This window comes from Mauremys reevesii, linkage group 7 (genome assembly GCF_016161935.1).
Source record: "Mauremys reevesii isolate NIE-2019 linkage group 7, ASM1616193v1, whole genome shotgun sequence".
In the NCBI taxonomy this organism is placed as follows: domain Eukaryota; kingdom Metazoa; phylum Chordata; order Testudines; family Geoemydidae; genus Mauremys; species Mauremys reevesii.
The window spans coordinates 97,546,792-97,571,942 of record NC_052629.1 but is presented as its reverse complement, the minus strand read 5'-3'; the positions used below and the strand labels follow the sequence as shown (position 1 = coordinate 97,571,942).

The following is a 25,151-nucleotide window of genomic DNA, read 5'->3' as shown; positions in this document are numbered from 1 at the left end:
GCAGGCCTCATGGGGTTTCCCCCCACCCCCACCCCCTTGCCCTGGCTCTAGCCCCCTCCCACTGGCTGGGGAATGAACCAGGAGTCCCTGCCCAGGTTCCAGGAGTGCGTCTGTCCCTGGGCTGGCTAACTGGGCTGTCCCATAGGGGCTGAGCTCCCTGCCTACACTGTGACTATGACCCACCCACCCCCTCCCCCCCCCAGGGGCCAACCCAGGGGTTTGGCCGTTGGCGCCGGCAGGCCTGACAGACCCAGCCACAAGCCCCAGCTGAGTAACTACTGGCAGGTGGCTGGGGGGTGGGGGGGATTTGTGTGTGTGTGTGTGTATGTAAGGCTAGTTTGGGGGTGGGGAGCCTGGGGGGGGGCAGGGGTTTGGACTGGCATGAAGGGCTAAGACAGTGTGTGTGTGCCCGTTGGTCCTCAAGGGTTGTGTACACCTCCAATAGCAGTGCCCAGCCCTGGGATGAGGGCACACATCCCATCCTGGCAGGCTTTGGGGATCCCTGTGGCAAGGGACTCAGAAGCAGGGCTGCCAGCAATCCCTTATTACAAAGGACGTGCCTTATTTTTTCATCTCTGTACAACAAGCACCGGAGTTGCTGAGTGCTGCGAAAAGCAGCAAGCAGTGCCCCTGGCGAGTGGAGGGGGGTGAGTACGGCTGCTTATTGCTACATGTTGCCAAATCAAATAATAACAATATCGGGGGGGGGGGTGGAGGGGGAGGGGGGAAGGGCTACGCAAAGAGGCCCTTAGTTTTGAACCACAATATTGGTACCTCTGGAAGGCCTTTGGGCTGTTGCAGTGCAAAACAGCTCCCCAGTGCCCTGGGGGCTGGGACCATAGACCTGTCCCAGGAGGCCAGGATTGGTGGGGGACAGGCTGCCCAGCACCTCACTGTCCTCCACAGCAGCAGTGCCCAAGCACGCCCCTCCCGCCCCTGCCCCCAGCCTCTTGGGAAGCAGCTAGTCGGGGGCCTGCTCAGCCCCTCTCCTGTGGCCAGGGGCGGCTCCAGACCCCAGCACGCCAAGCACGTGCTTGGGGCGGCACGCCGCGGGGGGAGGGGGGGCGCTCTGCCGGTCGCCGGGAGGGCGGCAGGCGGCTCCGGTGGACCTCCCGCAGGCGTGCCTGCGGATGGTCTGCTGGTCCCGTGGCTCCGGTGGAGCATCCACAGGCACGCCTGCGGGACGTCCACCAGAGCCGCGGGACCGGTGACCGGCAAAACCCCCCCCTCCCCCCCCTGCGGCGTGCCGCCGTGCTTGGGGCGGTGAAATGGCTAGAGCCGCCCCTGCCTGTGGCTGTGGAGGGGCCAATGAAGCGCTGTGGCAGGGGACTGGATTGGAGCTGGTGCCCCCTAGAGTGGAAAGCGCCTCCCCCGCTCCACCTTGTGGCCGGATTGGAGCCAGCGCTCCCTGACGGCCCATGGCCCACTTACAGACACCAGGAGGTCAATAGGGCGCTTTTTTTTTTTTTTTTGCAAGTTTTTATTTAGCCACAAAGTTGAGGATTGTTTATCCAATGTTTCTTTTATACACAAATGCCCTGTGAGGGGGGGAAGAGGGGGACCAAGGGGAAGCGATTTCCCACACGCGCACACATACCTGAAGACAGCTCTGGCACCAGGGTCCCTTTCTGTATGGGTCTGACCCCAGGTGGAGGTGGAGGGCATGGAATCCCCTCCCTCTAAGACCAGGGGTTTCCTCCCCAGCACCACCGGCACTGAGCCCAGAACAGCTCCCCATGTGGGACAACAGGGTGCTCTGCACAGGGACTCCCCATGCAAGATAACAGGTCACCCCGACACAGGGACCCCCATCCCAGTTTTCTGGACTCAAAGCCCAAATTTGAGTGCACCCCAAAATCTTCCCCCAACTTGGTAATGAGGAGGCAGTGTTGGAGGGGCCCTGACATTTGCAAGGGGAGGGGGTGACCTGGTGGGGGTGTAATGGTTCAGCCTTGATCCTCTTCTCCCCGGGGTCTAGTTAAGCACCCCCTGGGCCCCCCAGCCCCCACGCCAGACAATAACTCCTGGTAACAAATGCAACACTACAAACACACAGAAATACCCTGCCTTGCCCTGGCATGTGTGGGGTTTGGGCCTGCCCTGGGGGGGGGGGGCAGAGGCTGTGCTCCATAGGTTGTGGGTTACACCTCCTGGATTAGACGTAAATATGTCCAACAGAATAACCCCCCGGTCTTGTGTTGGGGACATCAGCCCTGAACCCCTACCCCCGCATTATAATGTCACTGCAGGTGAGGGGTGCCCAGTACCCAGCTCCCCTGCACCCTAAAATGGGTTTAACAGTGGGGCAGGGGGCCCCATCCCTCTCCCTGCCCCCCAACAGACAGGCTCACAATGGGGAGTGGCCCAGCTGCAGTGGGGAGAGGGGTCGCTCCTGCCCTGGCCCCCATCTCACAGGTAGGGAGGGTACATCTGGGAGGAGATGTGCCCCTGCCTCACGGGCGCTGCAGAAATGTGGGGCAGCAGGGTTTAGTGAGTCACTCAAAACGTGGGGTGGCCCTAATACGGAAAGGCCCAACGTCTGATCCTGCGAGTCGTCCAGCGATGGGGCAGAGCCTCAAATCCATGGGGGTGTTGGAGTTTCAGGGCCCCCCCTGTGTTCCCAGCATCTCTTGCGCTCTCCTAGAAACAGCTGGTTGGGGGTGAACCCAGGAGTCCGGGAGCAGCCACTGAGATAATTGTGGGGTCCCCCACTCAGTCCTCTTAGAAACTCACCAAAGTATAAACCATACTGGGGAGAGAAAGAGAAAGAGACACCCTCAAATGCTGCAGCATAACGAAGCTGCAGGTCAGGAGCGAGGGGAACAGCGTCTCAGCGCCAGGCACACAGACCTGCACCCCACCCCAGAGACAGCTGTACCTCAGTATGGGGTGAGGGAGCCCTGTATAACCTCCCCATGCCCCACCCCAGAGGAGGCTGCCTCTCAGCCCCCGGAGAGGATTCCCCAGAGGCCGTGCTGGGGCGCTACCTGTACAAGTAGTAGAAGAAGGACAACAGATAGAAGGCTAGTTTGCACCACGACTCCTTCTGGCAGTAGTTGAGGATGTCGGCGTTCATGATGGAGACGGCATCGTACATCACCTCAGACCCGTCTGCCGGGCGGTGGAAATACCTGGGGGACAACGAGGCCGGGGCTAAGACAGCGTCTTTGTCCTCCCAAACCCCTCGTGCAAGGGGCTCCTGTAGTACTTAGGAAAGACCCCCCCCTCCTAGCCCAGCCACGCCCACAGCTCTGCCAATCCCCCTGCTCTGCCGGTCCCCCTCCTAGCCCAGCCGCACCCACTGCTCTGCCGGTCCCCCTGCTCTGCCGGTCCCGCTCCTAGCCCAGCCACGCCCACAGCTCTGCCGGTTCCCCTGCTCTGCCCAGGGCCGGCTCCAGACCCCAGCGTGCCAAGCGCGCACTTGGGGCAGCGTCCCAGCGGGAGGGCGGCAGGCGGCTCCGGCGGACCTCCCGCAGGCTTGGGGCGGCGGAAATCCTAGAGCCGGGGCTAAGACAGCGTCTTTGTCCTCCCAAACCCCTCGTGCAAGGGGCTCCTGTAGTACTTAGGAAAGACCCCCCCCTCCTAGCCCAGCCACGCCCACAGCTCTGCCAATCCCCCTGCTCTGCCGGTCCCCCTCCTAGCCCAGCCGCGCTCACGGCTCTGCCGGTCCCCCTGCTAGCCCAGCCGCACCCACGGCTCTGCCAGTCCCCCTCCTAGCCCAGCCGCGCCCATGGCTCTCCCAGTCCCCCTGCTAGCCCAGCCCTGGGTACCCCTGCCCCATGTCTTTCAATCCCAACCCACTTCCCCCAGAGGCTGCACTCCCCTCCCCGCACAAGCTGTCCTCTCGAGGAGGGCTGACTCCCAGGGTGCAGACCCCACTCACCTCCAGAGGTGGTAAAAGAGCAGAGGGATGTTGAGGCCCAGGGTGACCCACTCGGCTGCACACAGGAACATGAGGCAGAAGAGCCCATGGATGGAGTATTCAGGAACCACGAGCTGGAAGGGAGAGCAGGCCCTGGTCAGTGGGGAAATAGAACCCAGGAGTCCTGGCTCTAGGGTTGTCAACCCTCCAGGATTGTCCTGGAGACTCCAGGAATTTAACATTAATCTGTAATTAAAGATTATGTCATGTGAGGAAACCTCCAGGAATACGTCCAACCAAAATTGGCAACCCTACCTGGCTCCCAGTGCCAGTGGCGGGTGGATGCCACCTCAGCACACTGTGCTCCCCACAGGCACCCCATTAGTATTCTGCGGCTTTGATGTGGCCATGTCCTGTCCTGCCAGCAGCCAGGTATAAATAATACATGGGGCTGTGGGGGGCATATTCTCAAACGGGAACGCAGAACAACACACAACGGGGAAACTGACACAAGCAACACAGCACCTCCCCAGGGGCACTAGCTCCCATCCGGCCCCAGGGCAGGGGAACTGGCTGGCTCAGGGTAGCAGGGAATAGGATATGGGGCCTTTGCTGGGGGCAGCTCTGATCTGGCCCTAAGGCAGGTGGGGACTGGCTGGCTGGCTGGCTGGCTGGGGGATGGGTGAGGGTTCAGGGGGCTGTGGGGAGAAGATGCTAGGAGCCTAGGAGGAGGAGGTGCAAGGGGGGTTGGGGGCTCAGAAGGCTGTGGAGAGAGGTGTTGGGGGCTTCAGGGAGGCGGTGCAGGGAGCTTAGGAGGGAGGGGGTGTGAGCAGACGAGGTTGTGGGGAGGAGATGCAGGGAGCTGAGGGGGTTGGGAGTTCAGAAGGCTCTGGGAGAAGTGGGGGGGGTTGTGTGGCTGAAGTCCAGGGAGCCTAGGAGGGGCAGGAGATGGGAAAGGGTTTGGGGGTTCAGGAGGCTGTGGGAAGAGGTGGGGGGGCAGTGGGGAGGAAGTTCAGGAAGCCCAGGAAGGGGAGGAGTGCTGGAGCTTGGGGGTTCAAGATGCAGTGGGGAGAGGTGAGGAGGCTATAGGGAGGAGGTGCAGATGTTCAGCGAGGTGCAGGAGTTGAGGGGGATGGAGGGTTCAGGCACTGTCAGTTGCTCCCAGGCTGGGGGTTCAAGAACTAGTCATTCACTGTTTTGGAGACTGGAAGAGCTAAGACATAAGGGGCAGAGATGGGGCCACATGGACGGTGGGGGGGACACACAGACAGGTGAGGCAGGGATAGGGACACACGGACGCACCTTTCTCAGGAGGCAGCAAATCCGCTCAATGTTTTTCAATCGCTCTCGCTGCAGGGGGGAAAGAAACAGGGAATTAGATTGAGAGCTGGCACAGGGGAGGGCTGAGAGAAGCGGGGGAGGCAGGAACAGAGAGGGGTGTTCAAGCCTGGTGGGAGGGGCTGGGAGTCAGGACTCCTGAGTTCTATACCTGGCTCTGGGATGGGAGTCAGGTTGGAATGTTAAAAATCGATGGTTATAACCTATTTAGGAAGGCTCAAGTGGGCAAAAAGGCAAGGGGTGTGTCAAATATGGCATTATGTGTGTCTGAGTCATCGACAGCTCAGAAGCAAATGATCTACAATGCTTATGGATCAATGTCCTAACAGAGAAAGCAATAGATTGGTTACTAGATGGTGTCTTCTACATGCCACCAAATCTACTAGGGAACAGGATGCCTGGCTCCTTCCACACCTGTTTTTAATGAGTAGAGGGGGAATAAACAGTGGGATCATGGGGGCTTCAATCTGAGTGACTTACGCTGGAGGCCTCCTGCTGTCAGTGCTAAAACGTCTTTGGAATTTCTATATATTATAGATTGCAATTATAAATGACAATTTCCTAGCTCAGAGTGTTGCATCCAACATGAAGGAATTCTATATTAGACCTCATCTGGAAAGATTAAGAGGAATTGAGCACAGAACTAAAAAAATTTTATTGCTTAGGTGCAAGCGATCATGACTTGATCACATTTGTTATGTATAAACAGAATAAACTCAAAACTAGCAATATATTAACTTATGTTTAAAAGGTCTAGCTTCACAAGGCTGAAAGCTAAAAGAAACCAAGTCAGCTGGGAGGCAGAATTTAATGAGAAAAATGTGAATGATAATTAGGAATTGTTTAAGAACATTTTAATAGACGCCTAAAAAGCCACAATCAAGAAAGAACCCACATCTCTTAGAGATGAAGTGAGGGCAGTTCATTACAATAAATGAACGAGATAGATAGATAGATAGATAGATAGATAGATAGATAGATAGATAGATAGATAGATAGAGAAAGAAAGAAAGAAAGAAAGAAAGAAAGAAAGGGGAGCGAAGGGAAGTCAATAGCCATGAATATAAATCAGAAGCTAGGAATTGTAGAAAATTAATAAGGGGAGCAAAAGAACACAGGAGTGATGTTTGGCCAGCAGAGTTGAGGACAATGAGAAGGAATTTTTTTCAAGAATATTAAGAACAAAACAGCATTGGTCCATTACTAAATGGAAATGGCAAAATTGTCAATAATAAAATAGAAATGGCAGAAGTATTCAATAACTATTTGTGTTCTGTATTTGAGAAAAAGCCAGATAATGTGTTCATATTATATGATGATGATGGTGATGAAACACTCTAGTCCAATAGTAATTCCGGAGCATCTACTAAAGTTAAGACATTTCTTAATCAGCTAGGCCCTATAACTTGCATCCAAATGTGTTCAAAGAGCTGACTGAGGTGCTCCCTGGACCATTAGGGTTGATTTTTCAATACATTTTGGAGCACTGGGGAAGTTCTAGAACAGAGGTTCTCAACCAGGGGTCCAGGCCCCCTGGGGGGGCACGAGCAGGTTTCTGGTGGACCTCCAAGCAGGGCCAGCATTAGACTCGCTGAGGCCCAGGGGAGAAAGCCAAAGCCCCACTGCCTGGGGCTGAAGCCCAGGGACATGATCTCTACCACCTGGGGCTGAAGCCAAAGCCTGAGCAACTTAGCTTTGCAGGGGCCCTGTGGCATGGGGCCCCAGGCAATTGCCCTGCTTGCTACGCCTAACACAGGCCCTTGCTTTTATATGCAGAAAACCAGTTGTTGTGGCACGGATGATCCGTGGAGTTTTTATATCATTGGGGCGGGGAGGGGGGGCTCAGAAAGAAAAAGGTTGAGAACCCCTGTTCTAGAGGACTGGGAGAACACTAATGTTGTGCCAATATTTAAACAGAGTCAAAGGATGGACCAGTGTAATTACAGGCTTGTCAGCCTGACACCAATCCCAGGCAAGACATGGGGCAGCAGATATGATGGGACCCAATTCATAAAGAATTATAGGAGTGTGATATAATTAATGCCAATCAACGTGGGTTTATGGAAAATAGCTCCTGTCCAACTAATTTGGTATATTTGTTGATGAAATTCCAAGTTTGGTTGACGAAGGTAATAAAGCTGATGTAATATATTGAGACTTTTGTAAGGCATTTGACGTGCTGCTGCATGAGATTGTGATTCAAAACCTTGAACAATCCAAACCCGACATGACACACATTAAATGGGGTAAAGCTGGTTAAGCGCTAGATTGTACACAGGGAATCGTCACTGAATGGGAGTGTTTCTAGGGGGGTCCCAAAGGGTCAGCTCTTGGCCCTACGCTAGTTAACATTTTTATCAGTGACCTGGAAGAAAACATCAAATCATCCCGGAACGTTGGCAGACGACGCAAAGATTGGGAGAGTGATAAATAATGAAGGTAGATCACAGATCCAGAGCGATCTGGCTCCCTGAGTAAGCTGGGCACAAGCAAACAGTGCGTGTTGTAATATGGGCAAATGTAAACATACACCTCTGGGAACAAAGAACGCAGGCCATGCTTTCAGGACAGGGAACTCTGACCAGGGCTTGGGGATCATGGCAGATGATCAGCTGAACACAAGCTCCCAAGTGTGATGCTGTGGCTAAAAGGGCTGATGCGATCCTGGGGTGCGTAAACAGGGGAATCTCGACTAGGAGAAGGGAGGTCCTGTTACCTCCATGTGTGGCGCTGGTGTGGCCGCTGCTGGAATCCTGCATCCAGTCCTGGTGCCCACAATGCAAGAGGGACGCTGATAAATTGGAGGGCTCAGGGAAGAGCCGTGAGAATGACTAAAGACTTAAAGAACATGCCTTACAGTGAGAGATTCCAGGAGCTCGATCTGTTTAGTTTAACCAAGAGAAGGCTAAGGGGTGACGATCACAGGCTAGAAGCACCTACGTGGGGAACAGAAATTGGATAATGGAGCTGCAACAGAGCAGCCGAAGGTCTAACAAAAGCCAAGGGCTGGAAGTTGAAGCTGGACCAATTCAGACTAGGGATAAGACACCTACATTTTTAATCGTGCAGGTAATTAACCGTTGGAACAATTTCTCCACGGCTGTGGCAGATTCGCCATCACTGGCGATGTTTTTCTAACAGATCTGCTCTAGTCTAGTGCAACCAGCGATTAATTCATGGAAGTCCTATACCCTGTGTTATATAATCATAGCAATGTAGGGCTGGAATGGCCCTAACACGGTCATCTAGGCCACTCACCTGCGGGAGGCAGGACCAAGTAAACCTGGCTTACCCCTGCCAGGTTTTTGTCTAACCTGTTCTTAAAAATTTCCACTGATGGGAGTTCAGCTGCCTCCCCAAATAACCTGCTCCAGTGCTTTAATTAGACACTGGAACAGCTTATACAGGAGGACAGACTAGATGATCACAATTGTCCCTTCTGGCTTTATAATCTAGGAACCTTGTGGTTAGAGCAGGGTGTGGGGGAGGAGGGAAGCCAGGACTCCTGGGTTCTATTCTCAGATGTGGGAGGTGAATGAGGTCTAGTGGTTGGGGGAGGGGAGGATCTACATGGATACCTGCTCTGGGAATTAGCGTTGTGTGTTGGGGTATTGCTGGAGCTGGGGTCAGGGGTGGGGTGCAAGTAGCCATAAAGACACCTCATTGCCCTTATATAGGGCTGGGGTTTGCAGAAACTCCAAAATGAAGGTGGAGCCCAAATCCCAGGGCCTCTGGGGCCCCACTTCCTTCCTCCCAAGCCGTAAAGTGGGTTCAGGCTCCACCATTCACATCATTGTCTGACACATCGTGTGCCCTTAGTTAAGGCTTGTACAATACACAAGTCAAGGATCTTGTAATATCCTACATAAACAGTGAGACTAAGCCCTACACAAACAGACAAGACCCCACATAAACACCAGACATTAAGCCTTGCATAACTACAAACACAAATACTAGCCCCTACGTAGACAGAGCTCAAGAGACGTGGCTCCGCTTGTGCTCCCATGAGGGGAAAGGGACCATTTACATTTCCAGTTTCTTCAGCATGAACCGCAAGGCGAGTGGGGCCCCAAAACCATGAGACTGATTTTGAAATCATGTGCCACTGGGCTTGTATTTATTGGCTTGGTGCCTGCGGGGTGCCTCCAGGACACAGATCCCAGCTTCTCCCCACAAGGGAGAGAAACTTGCTGCGGGTTTTACATATGAAAGCCACGATTCTCAGAAGATCCCAGGACTCTGGGAGCTGGGGATTTAAAGGCATGTCTACACTGCAATAAAACAGACATAGCTAGGCCACGCCAGCTGACTCAGGCTGGCAAGACTCAGGCTGAGGGGCTATACAACTGCAGGGTCAATGTATGGGCTGGGGCTGGAGCCTGGGCTCCGGGCAGGGGCGGCTCCAGGCCCCAGCACGCCAAGCGCGTGCTTGGGGCAGCAAGCCGCGGGGGACACTCTGCCTGCGCCGCGAGGGTGGCAGGCAGGCTGCCTCCGGCGGCATGCCTGCGGAGGATCCGCTGGTCCCACGGCTTCGGTGGACCTCCCACAGGCGTGCCTGCGGAGGGTCCGCTGGTCCTGCAGCTTCTGAGGACGGGAGGTGCCTGCGGGAGGTCCGCCGAAGCCGCGGGACCAGCGGACCCTCCGCAGGTAGCCTGCCTGCCATGCCTGGGGCAGCAAAATCCCTAGAGCCGCCCCTGGCTCCGGGACCCCATAAGGAGGGAGGGAGCCCCATGAGCCCGAACCAACTGACAGGAGCCAGCCCAGGTGTTTGGCTGTAGCATAGACATATCCTAAGACACCAATTGTCATGATCAAACTCAGAGACTGGGCAACAAGGACTTCAAATGGCAGCTTTTTCCAGCAGAGACTCAGCCTGAGAGGATTCCCGCTCTGGAGCCCTGGATACCCTGCTGGTGTCCCTGTGCTGGCCTGCAGCCCCTGCTATCCAGCCCTGGGCTCCCCACACAGCTCTGTCAGAGCCCCTCAAACCCGCAGCCCCTGCTATCCAGTCCTGGGTCCCCACACAGCTCTGTCAGAGCCCCTCAAACCCACAGCCCCTGCTATCCAGCCCTGGGTCCCCACAAAGCTCTGTCAGAGCCCCTCAAACCCACAGCCCCTGCTATCCAGCCCTGGGTCCCCACAAAGCTCTGTCAGAGCCCCTCAAACCCACAGCCCCTGCTATCCAGCCCTGGGCTCCCCACACAGCTCTGTCAGAGCCCCTCAAACCCACAGCCCCTGCTATCCAGCCCTGGGTCCCCACACAGCTCTGTCAGAGCCCTTCAGACCCGCAGCCCCTGCTATCCAGCCCTGGGTCCCCACACAGCTCTGTCAGAGCCCCTCAAACCCACAGCCCCTGCTATCCAGCCCTGGGTCCCCACACAGCTCTGTCAGAGCCCCTCAAACCCACAGCCCCTGCTATCCAGCCCTGGGTCCCCACACAGCTCTGTCAGAGCCCTTCAGACCCGCAGCCCCTGCTATCCAGCCCTGGGCTCCCCACACAGCTCTGTCAGAGCCCCTCAAACCCGCAGCCCCTGCTATCCAGCCCTGGGCTCCCCACACAGCTCTGTCAGAGCCCCTCAAACCCACAGCCCCTGCTATCCAGCCCTGGGTCCCCACACAGCTCTGTCAGAGCCCTTCAAACCCGCAGCCCCTGCTATCCAGCCCTGGGTCCCCACACTGCCACTGACCCTGCAGAGAACAGGAAGCAACTCAAGCTTCATCTGTGGGGACTGAAACCTCAGTGTCTCTGCCCTTTAGCCACCCAGTGAAGCCCAAACCCTGGCTGGATCAGTAACAGGAAAGGCAAACTTACAAGCAGGACTCACAAGGCAAGTTCCTCCCACCTGCTCACCCCCTCTTGAGCACAGCCAGACCCCCAAATTCACTCCGCTGTGACACCTCCACCCCCCGCCTGAGCAAGGTCAGCCCCCAGAACCCACCCCCATCAATTTCCCCAGCTCCTTTTCTCCCCTCCTCCTTCACCCCCATCTCATCCCCGCCAGCCCCCAGTGGCCCCCAGATCTCAGTTCCCCATGGTAAATCCAGTCACCCAGCAACAGCAATGGGATAAGGGCTGGATTCTGAGCTCAGCTTCCCCCGGTCAATCAGAGCAGTGCTTACTTTGTAATGAAAGAGGTGCTGGGGCTCGCACATTCATACCAGATGCAGCAAGCCCAGAGGTGCTGGGGCTAGGCACTGCCAAGCCCAGAGGTGCTGGGGCTTCGCCCTGGCACACATTAAGCACCGATCCAGAGTCACCAAGTGGAATGGGGCTAGGGACAGATTCTGAGCTGAGAGCCTGAGTAAATCCAAAGTCACCATCTGACTACGATGGAGTGTGGGCGAATCTGATGTTGGTTACCTGGGATAAATCCAGAGACACCCCTGACTGCACTGACATCAGGGCCAGATTCTGGTGTCAGCTCCCACAAGGTATATCCAAAATCCCCCACTGACTGCACTTGGGGTCAGAGCCAGATTCTGGTGTCATCTCCCACAGGGTGTTTCTGAAGTCACCCCTGACTGCACTGGGGTCAGGACCAAATTTTGGAGTCATCTCCCACAAGTTGTATCCGGAGTCACCCCAGACTGCACTCAGGTCAGGGCCAGATTCTGGTGTCAGCTCCCACAGCGTATATCCGGAGTCACCCCTGACTGCACTGGGGTTGGGGCTGGATTCTGGTATCAGATATGAAATGAGGTTACTCCAGTACTGAAATGTCAATGAATAGAATTTGGGTGAGAGTGGGATCTAGTGGGGAAGGGGAGGCTGGGAACCAGGACAGCTGGGTTCTATCCCCAAATCTGGGGTGAGAGTGGGTCTAGGATTAGAGCAGGGGGACTGGGAGCCAAGACTCCTGGGTTCTATTTCCCTTTCTCATCCCTACTCATTGCATGACCCTGATCCAGTCCTGCCCCCATCAGTCAGGCAGATGCTGTGTGCGAGCGGGGAGGTGGTTGACTCCAAGGCTCTGGCTGCACAGACATGGAGAACTCTGCCCTATGAGGAGTTATTCCTCTGCCTAACCCAGCTGTCCCCTCCACTGTGTCTGGGCTGGCCAGAGTCAATCCCAGCAACCTCACCCCCCACCCTCCCAAGCCAGGGGCTGCAGCTGGGGCCATCGCTCCCACTCCATTTCCCTAAATATAACCAGTTCAGTGTGACCTGAATTCCTCTCCCAGCAACTCCTTTACTGCAACTGCCACGCAGGCAGCACACAGGGCTCGCCACCCACCGGGACACCTGGGTTCTATCCCCCGCTCTGGGAGGGGAGGGGGTTTAATGCAGTGGTTCTCAGCCTTTTTGGGCTCAGGACCCATTTGTAAATGTTTATGGCCTGTGGCGACTCACTAAATAGTCTGGGGGTGGAGGCCTTGGGGTGGTTTTGGTCAGATCCTGAGGGCACTGCCCGGCACTCACCCCATAGCGGCAGCTCCTGTGCTGGCTGGGCTTGGCTCTCCGTCCCAGGCATTGCAACCTCTGGGGGTTGCAGCACTGCTCAGGTTTGGCCCCGCCCACCTGATTGGACCAAATGTGGATGGGTGGCGTTGCGACCTGGCTCATGGGGTTACAGGGCCACCACTCACTCAGATTTGGCCTATCTGGACAGCTGGGCCAAACCTGAGTGGTGCTGGGACCCCAGAGATTGCAGTGCCTGGAACAGGGAGAGCCCAGCCAGCCCCATGGGACAGGAGATGTCATGCGACCCTTTGGAACATTCTGCGACGCAATTTTGGGTCCCGCCCCCCCAGGGTTGAGAAACGCTGGTGATGGGGGGTTGAGCAGGAGGGAGAGTCAGGACTCCTGGGTTTATCCCTGGATCTGGGGTGGGAGTGGGTTTTTTTCTTCAAGTCTGCCACTGACTCACTGTGACCCATGGCAAGCCCCTTCCCCTCTCGAGGCCCCAAGGTGCTATCCCTGCCTCCCCCCACAACTCCTGGTCAGGCAGTCATTAGTGACTGTCAGCAACACCTTTAATTACAGCTCCTCGACCCCAGCGCCTGAGCACAGTCAGCCCCCAGAACCCACCCACACCTTGACCCCCATCTAAATGGGGGCTGCTGGGATAGCAGGGGGTTGGGGCTGGGACTGAAGAGTATCAGCTGAGCTTGGCGGGAACAGGACCCAGGGCTGCTGCAGGTCAGGAGTGCAGGGCATCGGCAGAACTGAGTGGGAGCCCAGGGCAGGGCTAGCGGGGATGTGGGTTGGGATGGAGGGGCACCAGCACTGATGCAGCTGGATCAAACTAGGCAAAGAGAGATTAAAAAGCAGCAAGCAGTGGGGTTGGGCCAGGGGTGTGATGAGGAGAGAAGCAGGGAGTGAGGTACTGGGGAGGAAAAGGAAGAGGGATGAGGGGATGGGAGCGGGTGGTTGGTGCCAAGCTGTGGAAGCCCTTTGAAATCCCAGCCCCAGAATGGTGTTGACACCCCCGGGGGACCTGCCCCAGGGGCTGATGGGAACTTTGAAACCTTCCGAAAAAACATTTGAGTGACACAAACTTCAGCTCAGCACAGCCAGCGGCAGAGAACCCAGGAGTCCTGGCTGCCAGCCCCCCCAGCTCTAACTCATTAGACTCCCCTCCCTTCCCTGAACTTGCATAGAACCCAGGAGTCTGGGAGCCCTGCACCCATCATGCCACCATCACTCATGCATGGCAGAGGACAGTTGAGCAGACACCACATTTAAGAAAAATAGGAATGACACAGGTGACATCATGGAGGTGGGGGTGGGAGCGCAGTGGCAGTGGGTCAGGGGGAGGGTCAGACACAGACGGACACAGAGACAGACACACCTCTCCCACCACATCTATTGACTTACTGCCCTCGCCGGGTTCCCCTGGTCAATGGGACTCTTGAAGTCTGTGTGCAGCTCGTCAAAAGCGATGATCTGTGGGGGGAGAGCAGGGTCAGAGACAGCTGCAGAGAGAGACAGATCCTCCCGGCCCAGCCCTGGGACACGGCTGAGTCTGGGGTGGGACATGAGGGCAGTGTATCCAGGGATCTCTCACCCAGTGCTGAGTATCAGAGGGGTAGCCGTGTTAGGCTGGATCTGTAAAAAGCAACAGAGTCCTGTGGCACCTTATAGACTCACAAATGTATTGGAGCATGAGCTTTTGTGAGTGAATACCCACTTCGTCAGCACCCAGTGCTGAGATGCAGCTGCCTCTGGGGTGGGGTGCAGGGATTGTTTATACAGGGATCCATCCCCCCATTCCCATGGGGGCTCACCCATTCATTGAGCGAAGGGTAGGGAGCTCCCAGGAGGGCTCCCCCCATGGGAAGCAGGCTAGAGGGGGTCACACAAGCCCATGGTGGGGCTGCCTGAGAACCTGATCACCCATGCAGTGTCTGGCCCAACCTACACAATCTTATTTACATATGCAGATCAGCCCCCATCCTGCTAATTTGTACAGGGGGACCCCAACTGAGGGCTGATGAAGCCAGAGAGGAGCATCTGCCAGTCCCACCCACTGGGGCACCTACCCAGATACCCCCCACACACACACACACCTTCTCAGCTCCCCATTCTGTCACCCTTCCTCTCTGGCCCCAGGGCAGAGAATGGGACATAGTTCCTTCCCCTCTATGGGGTGCTGGCTCCAGTCCAGCCCCAGGGCCAGGGGACTGGCTGGCTCGTGGATACAGGAGGTGGGGAGGAATAGGACCCTACTGCTAACAGTCACTGCTTGATAAACTCCCCAGAGGTGATAAAGCCGACAGAAATTCATCAGTCTCAGCCACTTTGCACCTCCATATCAATAATAAAACTATCAATGATCAGAGCAGGAGTCTGGCTCCCAGCCCCCCTGCTCTAACCACTAGACCCTACTCCCCTGACAGAGCTGGGATGGAACGTGGAGTCCTGGCTCCCAGCCCCCCTGAACTCATCTGTCCCCTGAAGAGCTGGATCTATCCTCCCCCAAGTGTTACTAGGGAAGTTAGCTCCCAGCAGCATGTGGAGGGACCCAGCTTCCCTTGGGGTCCAGTTCCCTCCCCCGACTCCACATGGCTCTGTTTGGGCTCTTGCCAGCACAGCCGGCTCCGGAACAGCCAGCCCCAGAGCCCCAGCCAAATGGGGTGACTCAGTCACCGCCTCCCCGTCCTCCGGGGGCTGGGAGAGATCCGGTGTGAGACAGTGGGGGGCGGTCCCCATAGCAAGCCCCCTTCCTGGCTCAGAGCCGATACCCCCAGAGGGGAAATGTCCCATTCCCGGCCTCCCCAAATGGAGATTTTCTGTCACTAGACTGAGCTCAGTCCTGCAGCCGTGGTCTCCAGCAGGTGTATCTGAGGGAATCCTTTCCCCCTTCCAGAGCCCCCGCCCATGAGTTTGCCTGCCAGGTCCATCACACTCAGGCCCAATAACCAGCACCCAGAGCCTCCTGGCTCCCTCACCTGCGCCCCAGCCGCAGACACTCCTGTCACCAGTTTCTGGGCTCTCAGAGCAGAGACTCACCAAGGCGATGGGCTGAGACACACAGCTCTGCTCTGCTGGTGTCCTTCAATCCTGACCCACATCCCCCTGCTAGCCCAGCCCTGGGCTCCGCTGACCCCCACAGCTCTGCCGGTGCCCCCAATCCTGACCCACATCCCCCTGCTAGCCCAGCCCTGGGCTCCGCTGACCCCCACAGCTCTGCTGGTGCCCCCAGTCCTGACCCACAGCCCCCTGCTAATGCAACCCTGGGCTCTCCCCCACCCCCACAGCTCAGCTGGTGCCCCCCAATCCCAACCCACAGCCCACTGCTAACCGAGCCCTGGGCTCCTCTCCAGCCACAGTCAGATCTGAGCTGCACTTGGTATCTGTCAAAGCAACAATGGAAGGCTACAGGCGCCTGTCGGGGTTGCTTAGCAACCCTCACACGCGGCTCCTCTGCCTGGCAGGGGAGGGATTCTGCTTCAGCGCCCTCCCCCCATAACCTGAGCCCTGGGAACAGCCTGCCAGGCCAGCTGGGGGTGCAGGGAGCGAGGGATGGGGTAACAAGGTGGCTGGCTGGGCCTTTTAGCTGCTGCTCTCTGGGGCTGGGTGCCTGCCCCACACAGACTGAAGCTGAGACCCTACAAATTTGCCGCACACACCAGGCCCTAGACAGGGTCCAACACTCCAGCTTGTGCTGGGACAAACATAAATTGGTGACAGGCACAGTGGGGGAGATTAGCGGTCAGTGTGTGCTGGGTGGGCGGGGAGGAGGTAAACCCAGGGCTGGAAAAGCAGGGGATTAGTATTGAGGGGCACCGGCAGAACAGGGGGGCTGTGGGTCAGGATTGAGGTGCACCGGCAGAGCTGGGGGGCTCTGGGTTGGGATTGAGGGGCACTGCCGGAGCTGGGGGCTGCGGGTTGGGATTGAGGGGCAGTGGCAGAGCTGGGGGACAATGAGTCAGGATTGAGGTGCATTGGCAGAGCTGGGGGGCTGTGGGTCAGGACTGAGGTGCACTGGCAGAGCTGGGGGGCTGTGGGCTGGGATTGAGGGGCATCGGCAGAGCTGGGGGGCTGTGGGTTGGGATTGAGGGGCACCGGCAGAGCTGGGGGGCTGTGGGTGGGATTGAGGTGTGGCAGAGCGGGGGGGGGCTGTGGGTCAGGATTGAGATGCACTGGCTTTGCACAGCTACAAACTCCATCCCCTCCATTTCCCCCACACCCAGCACCTGCCCAGAACAGGAGGGCGAGAAACCAGTGCAAGACCCACCCACCGTTGGCCGCCTGGGAGCCGGTCGCTGGGGCAACGGGATGGTTTCCAGCAGGGTGGGGGGAGTGCACTGGAGGAACTTTCCCCTGCTGCTCTGAGGGGTCAGGCACACAATCCCCGATCGCCTGAGTCCCCCAGTCACCTGGGTCCCCCGATTCCAGTCACCTGGGTCCTTCAATTACCTGGGTCCATCGATCCCAGTCACCTGGGTCCCTCAATAACCTGGGTCCCCCAATCTCAGTCACCTGTGTCCCCTGATTGCCTGGGTCCCCCAGTTACCTGGGCCTCCTGATCCCAGTCACCTGGGTTCTGAGCCTGGGGAAGGGCAGGATCAGGGGACAGCCAGGCTCACTCCTTCTATTGAGACAGGAACCCTGGCTGGAAGAGCTCCCCACCTTTCCCATAGGTGCTGGAACTAGGGATGCTGGGGGTGCTGCCAGACCCCCTGACTTGAAGTGGCTGCCATCCTATCCAGGGTTACAGTTTGGTTCAATGACTCTCAGCACCCCCACTATATAAATTGTTCCAGTGCCCCTGCCCCTCCCTCCACACAGGGATCCCCCAGCACTCTGTCTCGAGTCTGGGGAACCATTCAGCCCCTGGGCTCCCTGGTGGCGAGAGGGCTGCATATTGCTGGCGGGGGGGGGGGGAGAGCTTACGGGGCTGGGGGAACCACTTCTGCTAGAAGTTTGGATGAGGAGACCCAGCAAAGCAATGTGCAGATACATGTGGGTTCTCCCATGCAGCCAAGCCCCCTCAGGGGCCAGGCACTGTCAGCGGAGTGGGGGCCCTGGGCTGGGGCTCAGGACACCTGGGTTCTGTTCCTGGCTCCCCTGCAGATTCCCTGCATACCACTGTGCAAGCTGTTTGACCCCCCTTGCCTCAGTTTACCCTCCATTGCTGGGGGGGGAGGGGAATCTATGATTCCCAAGGGCTCAAGTGGAGCTAATGAGGGAATGGGGCAGGGCCCCCCCTCAGCACATAAAGTATTATGGGATGTGCCGCATGTTCAGGGAGGAAAGATCTGTGGGGTGCTGGAGTTCAGTGCAAACGCCTGACCCCCAGCACAGAAAGGAAGGGGGGGCATCACAGTGAGCTCCCCCTCAGCACACCTCTGGGGGATACTGGGCTGGATGGGCCAGTGTGTGGCCCTGGGGCAGTGCACAGAAGGGCGTTAATGGCCGGGGGGCGGGGGCTAGTGACCAGTGCTTAATTTGTAATGAAGGAGGTGCTGGGGCTCAAGCAATTTCTTTACATTCATAACTGATGCAGCAAGCCCAGCGTGCCGGGTTATGAACTGCCACACCTAAAAGAGCCAGGGCTCAGCCCTGGCACAAATTAAGCACACACACAAAAAAGGACCCGGGTGGGGGAGTTAGAGGAAGGCCCAGCAAGGCCCAGAGCAGCCCATACCTCCATCCCCAGAGCCGTCTGGGATAGCTGCTCCCAGGGCTCAACCCCCACCACATCCCTCCCTAAAACCTCCACCACTGTGCTGCAGGGTGGCCCTCAATAGGGGGCGCTGTACTGCAGGGAGCAGAGCGGGGGGGGGTCAATATGGGGCACTCCCCCCTCGCAGTCATTACTGACCCCACTGCCATGGGGAGCAGGGCAGAATGAGGGGCTCAGCAGGGGGCGCTGTGCTGCAGGGAGCGGAGCGGGGGCTCAGCAGGGGGCACTGTGCTGCAAGGAGCAGGGCGGGGGCTCAGCAGGGGGCGCTGTGCTGCAGGGCGGAGGGCTCAGCAGGGGGTGCTGTGCTGCAGGGAGCGGGGCAGAGGCTCAGCAGGGGGCGCTGTGCTGCAGGGAGCAGGGTAGGGGGCTCAGCAGGGGGCACTGTGCTGCAGGGAGCGCGGCGGGGGGCTCAGCAGGGGGCGCTGTGTTGCAGGACAGGATGCTCAGCAGGGGGCGCTGTACTGCAGGGAGCAGGACAGGACAAAATCCTTACATGTCAGGGACTCTGCTCACATTCTGTTTGGTACATTCCCTTTTGCTTCTGACTGGATCTACAATTTTTCCTTGGACTGTTTCTTGATAAAAATACCATTTCTGTCCAAACCCGACTGTCCTGTTTGCACGTTTTTGGAATGAAAAGGTTTGGCAGTTGGTTTTGAAACGACTTTTCAGAACAAAATTCATCAATTTCTATATAGAAAAACATTAAAAGTTGAAAAAGGTCGAAATGGGAACCAGACGCTTCCATTAACTCCAAATGCCTGGGGGAGGGGGGGGGACGATTCTTTTTGTGGGAAGTTTCAAAATATTTTGCTTCTTTTCCAGAAAAAATGTTGAATTTGTGGAATTTGCCATGAAATGGAAAATGCAGCTCACACCCAGCCCTACTCCTGTGTCCTCCTAGAGCACTCTTCAGACGGACAGGATTCTGCTTCACTTCCTGTCCTTAACTATTGTGTGACCCTGTCCTGTTATCACAACCCCCAGAGGCAGCTGCAGCTCAGTGCCAGGCAAGGGATTGCTGTATAAACAGCCTCTGTGCCCCACCCCAGAGGTGGCTGCATTTCAGCACCAGGGGAGGAAATAGCTGGCAGTTCCCAGGTTCCCCTGGATCGTTGCTGCCAGGACAGCCCCTTCTAGCCAGGGGGCAGGAATGGTCCCTGTTTCAAATGCAACCTATGCCCCAAACACTGCTGGTGCCCCTCACTCCTGTCCCATAGCCCCCTGCTATCCTAGCCCTGGGCTTCCCCCACCCCACAGCCCTGCTGGTGCCCCTCACTCCCAAAACCCACAACCACATTTTCATCCTCTACTATTGCAAAGATCATTGCCCCAGACAGCTGTGGTTGGAGGCCTCCCATGGCAGGGGCAGGTGCCAAAGCAGCTGGGTGCTCTGGGGCTGGGGGGTGGGCAAGGAGGGGGATGGAACAGCTGTGCTGCGATGCCCATGGGGAGGGGGCAGAGATGAGGAGGCAGTGATCTGGGGTACAGGAGAGACAGGCCCAGGCTGTCTCTATGCAGTGGAAAGCCAAGCCAGACCAGTGTCCGTGTGGGGGGAGCCCAGGTGGGGATAGCAGGGGGCTGCAGGTGGGGATTGAGAGGCACAGAGGCTAGGATAGGAGGGGGGCTGCAAGGCAGGGCTGAGGGGCACTGGCGGAGCTGGGGGTGCAGGGCTAGCAAGGGGAGCGATGGGGAGACCTCCCTCCCAGAACCAGAGGAGTTAAACCCACCACCCAGTTATTGATACCCAGAGCCCATCTTGTAAACAGATGTAGTTCCCATGGCAACCAGCGCCAGGTTCCCTAGCTACGGCTGAGAGAGAAGGGGGGCTACATCGCGGGGAGCCCGGGATATGCAGCAGCCCTGGAAGAAAGGGGGGAGCGATCCAGCGGAGGGGGATTCACGGGGGATTTGGCTGGGGACAGGGGGGATCCTGCACGGGAGGGTGTTGGGAGAGAGGGATCGGGCTGCGGAGGGGGATGTTTGGGGAAGATCCGGCCGGGAGGGGGATGGGAGGCAGTTTGGGAGACCCGGGGGAGCTGGGACACAGTGGGGAGCCACGACGGAGGGGGGGTAGGTGGTTCTGGGGGTCAGCGCAGGCAGATCCACCCCCGCCCCCCCGTGGGTTTCCTAGCTACGTCGGCTCCATATCACCACCACCACCATCATCGCGCACACACACACGGACTGACAGGAGCCCCGGTCCGGCCCAACGCCTCCCACCAGCCCGGGCTGGGGAGCACCCCCCAAACTGGTACCGGGCTGCCAGGGTGCAGGGCCAAGGGGGGTGGTGAGCAAGGGGGCCTGACGATGGGAACTGGGGGTGTTGGGGGGCGGGGGGCAGAGGGAAATTGTCTGTCTCTCTTTCATTGCAGAATTATTCATGATTCTCGCTAAGCAGAGACTCAGGCACAGCCTGTCAGCAGGGACCGAGAGACGCGGGGGTGGGGGGAGCAAGTAGCGAGACAAGCCCGAACCCCAGAAACGGAGCAGAACGAATGGGGTGACTGATCTCCGGGGGGTCTGGCTGGGAGAGGAGGCGGCCTGACAGGGACGCAGCCTCCCAGCACGCCCATCCCACAGCCCGGATCCCCCCATCCCGACCCCTCCCCAGCCCCGAACCCCCATCCCGACACCCCCCCGCACTCACATGCCAGATGACGAAGAAGATGAGCGAGGCGCACAGCACCAGGGTGAGCATGTAGCAGAAGGCGGCGAAGGTGAACGCCATGGTGCCAGGACGCCTGGGTCCCTCCGAGCCCGTCCGGCGGGGGGTCTCAGCCCGTGCGGCCGCCCATGAGCTCGGGGCGCCGCCGTGGGGAATCGGGGGGACCCGCCCGCCTAGGAGCGCTGGGGAACCCGGGCCCCCATCGCTCCGGGCCCCGCCTCAGTTCCGATCAGCTCCCCGCTCCGGTTCTCGACCGGCTCTGCCGCGACTGGCAGCCCCGGCCCGCTCGCAACGAGCCGGGAGGAGGAGCCGGGGCGCAAGCGCAACCGCGTGTGAGTGTGGCAGAGAGAGGGGTGTGAGTGTGAGCCAGGGAGGGGTGAGGGTGAGGGGCTCTGAGTGTGAGCCAGGGAGGGCGTGAGCCAGAGACAATGGATGGTGTGCCTGGGTGAGACACGGAGGTGTCGTGTGTGAGACAGACAGAGGGGGTGTGAGACAGGGAGGGGGTGAGTGTGTGAGACAGGGAGAGGTGGTGTGAGACAGGGAGGGGGTGAGTGTGTGAGAGAGGGATGGTTGTGAGTATGGGTGAGATGGGGGGTGAGACAGGGAGAGGTGTGAGTGTGTGAGACAGAGGGGGTGAGACAGGGAGATGGTGAGTGTGTGAGACATGGATAGGCGTGAGTAGGAAGGGGTAGGAGTGTGAGACAGGAAGGGCATAAGACAGAGACAATGGGTGGTGTGCATGGGTGAGACATGGAGGTATAGTCTGTGTGAGACAGGGAGAGGTCTGTGAGTGTGACACAGAGGGTGTGAGGCAGAGACGATGACAATGGTGTGTGAAACAGAGCAAGGTGTATGTGTGAGAGAGACAATGGTGAGTGTTTGGGGGGGTGAGGGAGACAAGGAGGATGTGAGTGTGCAAGAGACAGAGAGAGGGGGTGTGAGAGTGTGTGTGAGACAAAGGTTGGGTGAGAGGGGGTGGGGGTGTGTGAGACAGAGACAAAGGAGGTGTGTGAGATGGGTGGAGGGTGTTTGAGTCTGTGTGAGAGAGAGGCTGGGAGAGAAATGTGTGTATGAGTGAGTGTGTGAGAGAGACAATGGGGTATGAGGAGAGAGAGAGAAAGGGTGGGGGAGGCTGGGGAGAAGAGTGTGTGTATGAGAGAGTGTGTCCTAAGAGGGGTGGTGAGCGATAGAGACAGGAATGGGGGTGTGTGTGTGACAGATAGAGAAGGGGTGAGAGAGATGAGCGTGAGGGGTGAGTGTGAGAAAGAGGGGTGACTATGTGTGTGAATGTGACAGAAAAGGGAGCGTGCATGCGCACAAAGGGGCTGTCTTTAGAAACCATAACCGGGGGCAGGACATTTAATTGCCTGGCTCCATATATGTTCACACACAAACATCCATGCAGCCTCCTGCCTCTCTACAGGGGCAGGTGGATGATGAGGGGGAATCTCTGCTAGAGGGTCTGTGTCAGATGGAGTTTGTGTCTGTGCTGGGTTGTGGGGTGGAGCCTGTGCCACCTGTGGGGGGATTCAGTGTGGGGGGGTCTCCCTGGTCAATGCTGTCAGGGTTTGGCCCATCCTCCCCCATCACGCACCAGTAGGATCCTCTCTCCATTATTTAATTAATTGTTTTGGGTTCCCAGGAGGGGCAGGAATTGGGGGAGGGAATCCCTGGGTGGGGGCTGGGGAATTGAGAGTGGATACCATTACCAGCTGGATCTTGAGGGATTAGCAATACTGGGGTGGGAAGACAGGGGGAGAGAGTGGAGGATACTGGGACTGACGTGGGGTGGGGGGACTGCTTTGTGGAGGGAGCTGAGTATGGTAGGTTGTGTAGCTTTTCAAACCACAACTACACAACAGAAACATCAGCCTCAGCTGCCCACCACCTCACTATGATCTGTTCACACACTCTACAGATGCTGTACACTTGAATACACACTCTGCAGACACTGTATACACACACACACACACTGCACACATACACACAGTGCTAAACCGGGCACAGCAAACAATATGCTGTTTAAGATGTCCAAATAAAAAGTTACACATCTAGGCACCCAGAATGTAGGCCATGCTGACAGGATGGGGGCCTCCATTCTGGGAGCAGTGACTCTGAAGAAGACTTGGGGGTCATGGAAAATAATCAGCTGAACATGAGCTCCCAGTGCTATGCTGTGGCCGAAAGGACTAATACAATCCTAGGATGTATGAACAGGGAAATCTCAAGTAGGAGAAGGAAAGTTCTATTACCTCCGTATGTGGCACTATTGTGAACATTACTGGAATCCTGTGTCCAGTTCTGGTGTCCACAACTCAAGAAGGAGGTTAAAACATTGGATAGGAGTGTGCATGAGTTCAGAGAAAAGCCAAGAGAATGATTAAAGGATTGGAAAATGTATAGCAAGAGACTCAGGGAGCTCAGTCTATTAAGCTTAACGAAGAAAGGTCAAGAGGCGACTTGATCCCAGTCTGTAAATACCTTCAGGGGAAACAGACATTTGATAACAGGCTCTTTGATCTCATAGACAAGATCGCTAACAATAGCCAAGGGCTGGAAGTTGAAGCTGGACAAATTCAGACTAGAAATAAGGCCCAAATTTTGACCAGTGAGAGGAAGTAACCATTGAAACAATTTGCCAGGGTCGTGGTGGATTCTCCATGACTGGTAATTTTTAAATCAAGATCTTATGTTTTTCCTAAAAGATCTGTGGTAGTTCAGCCAGGAATTGATTCAGGGCAGCCTTTGGTCTGTTAGGTAGGAGATCAGGGTAGATGATGACACGGTCCCTTCTGGACATACAAGCTAAGAATGTGGACATGCACACACACACCCTACAACTTCCCCCCATACTCAAATGCACACAAGCACCTGTCTACACATACACCTGCAATGTCACACTGAAAATACTCCTATTGTATCTAAACACACAAACCCCTTTGAAGCACACACATCCTGCACAACCACCCCTATACACACACATGGCACACTAACACATAGCCAGACAAATGAATAGCAGCACTACTGTGCTTGGAAACACACAAACACCTCAATAAACCGTACACAAGCACCCTTATTCTAATCTTCACAAATACACCTCCTCTGTCCCAACAATATATATCAGGGGTCGGCAACCTTTCAGAAGTGCTGTGCCGAGTCTTCATTTATTCACTCTAATTTAAGGTTTCACGTGCCAGTCATACATTTTAATGTTTTTAGAAAGTCTCTTTCTATAAGTCTATAACATATAACTAAACTATTGTTGTATGTAAAGTAAATACGTTTTTAAAAATGTTTAAGAAGTTTAATTTAAAATTAAATTAAAATGCAGAGCCCCCTGGACCGGTGGCCAGGACCCAGGTAGTGTGAGTGCCGCTGAAAATCAGCTCGCGTGACACCTTCAGCACACGTGCCATAGGTTGCCTACCCCTGATATATATACATGTACCCTGTACACACACCCATGCCCCAGCCATGTCCACCAACACATGTACCCCTCCGCATTTGTGTATTGTGTTGCATGGCACCAGGCCTGGCCATTCTCAGCTGCCTGGTCTCATCACTCCCAATCTTCTGGAGCCCTGAGGGACTGCAGAGCTGCAGAGTGGAGTGCCTGGGGCTGGGATGTCAGGGAGCTCTAGTCAGGACTCAGGTCATTGGTTGAGCTGTGGGTTGGGGTTAGGGTGACCAGATATCCCGATTTTATAGGGACAGTCCCCATTTTGGGGTCTTTTTCTTGTATAGGCTCCTCTTACCCCCCATCCCCGTCCCGATTTTTCACATTTGCTGTCTGATCACCCTAGCTGGGGTTGAGGGGCACTTGCAGAGATGGGGGAGAGCCCAACGCTGAGTTATCTGGGCTGCAAGAAGGGACTGAGGGCCACAGGCACCGTATCACAGACATTAGGCCCCTCGAAGAGATCAGAAATTCCCTTATATGGAGGTGGGGAACTCGTTTGCAGATTTCTGAGCATGTTTTTGGATTAATTAAATATTCATAATCTGGTGTAATTACATGATGATTCATATGAGCAATAATTTTAATTAGAATGAAATGTATTATTCAAGTTCTGTTTTACTTTACACCCGACGCCCGTCCGGGTGGCTGCCTTCCCCTCCACAACATGGTACAGAACAGTCTGTGACTGAG

At 56.5% G+C, this 25,151-nt stretch overlaps 1 protein-coding gene across 1 annotated transcript; it reads right to left on the bottom strand.

The window, feature by feature from the left end:
• Positions 1 to 1,493: 1,493 nt before the first annotated feature.
• On the bottom strand, positions 1,494 to 21,264 carry CNIH2 (cornichon family AMPA receptor auxiliary protein 2). Its single transcript, XM_039481334.1, has 6 exons — positions 20,984 to 21,264; positions 14,019 to 14,087; positions 5,165 to 5,212; positions 3,884 to 3,996; positions 2,988 to 3,131; positions 1,494 to 2,749 (listed from the first exon to the last, which is right to left on the bottom strand). The coding sequence occupies exons 1-6, from the start codon at positions 21,062 to 21,064 to the stop codon at positions 2,722 to 2,724; spliced, it is 483 nt and encodes a 160-aa protein (XP_039337268.1). The 5' UTR covers positions 21,065 to 21,264; the 3' UTR covers positions 1,494 to 2,721.
• Between the last annotated feature and the right edge of the window lie 3,887 nt (positions 21,265 to 25,151).

Bases quoted from the DNA above. Each gene is read 5' to 3' on its own strand.
- CNIH2 (XM_039481334.1), bottom strand. From the start codon at position 21,064: ATGGCGTTCACCTTCGCCGCCTTCTGCTACATGCTCACCCTGGTGCTG. The intron at 14,088-20,983 runs GTGAGTGCGGGG...CTCCCCCCACAG, and splicing joins TCTTCTTCGTCATCTGGCAT to ATCATCGCTTTTGACGAGCT. The intron at 3,132-3,883 runs GTGAGTGGGGTC...GTTGTCCCCCAG, and splicing joins CTCTTTTACCACCTCTGGAG to GTATTTCCACCGCCCGGCAG.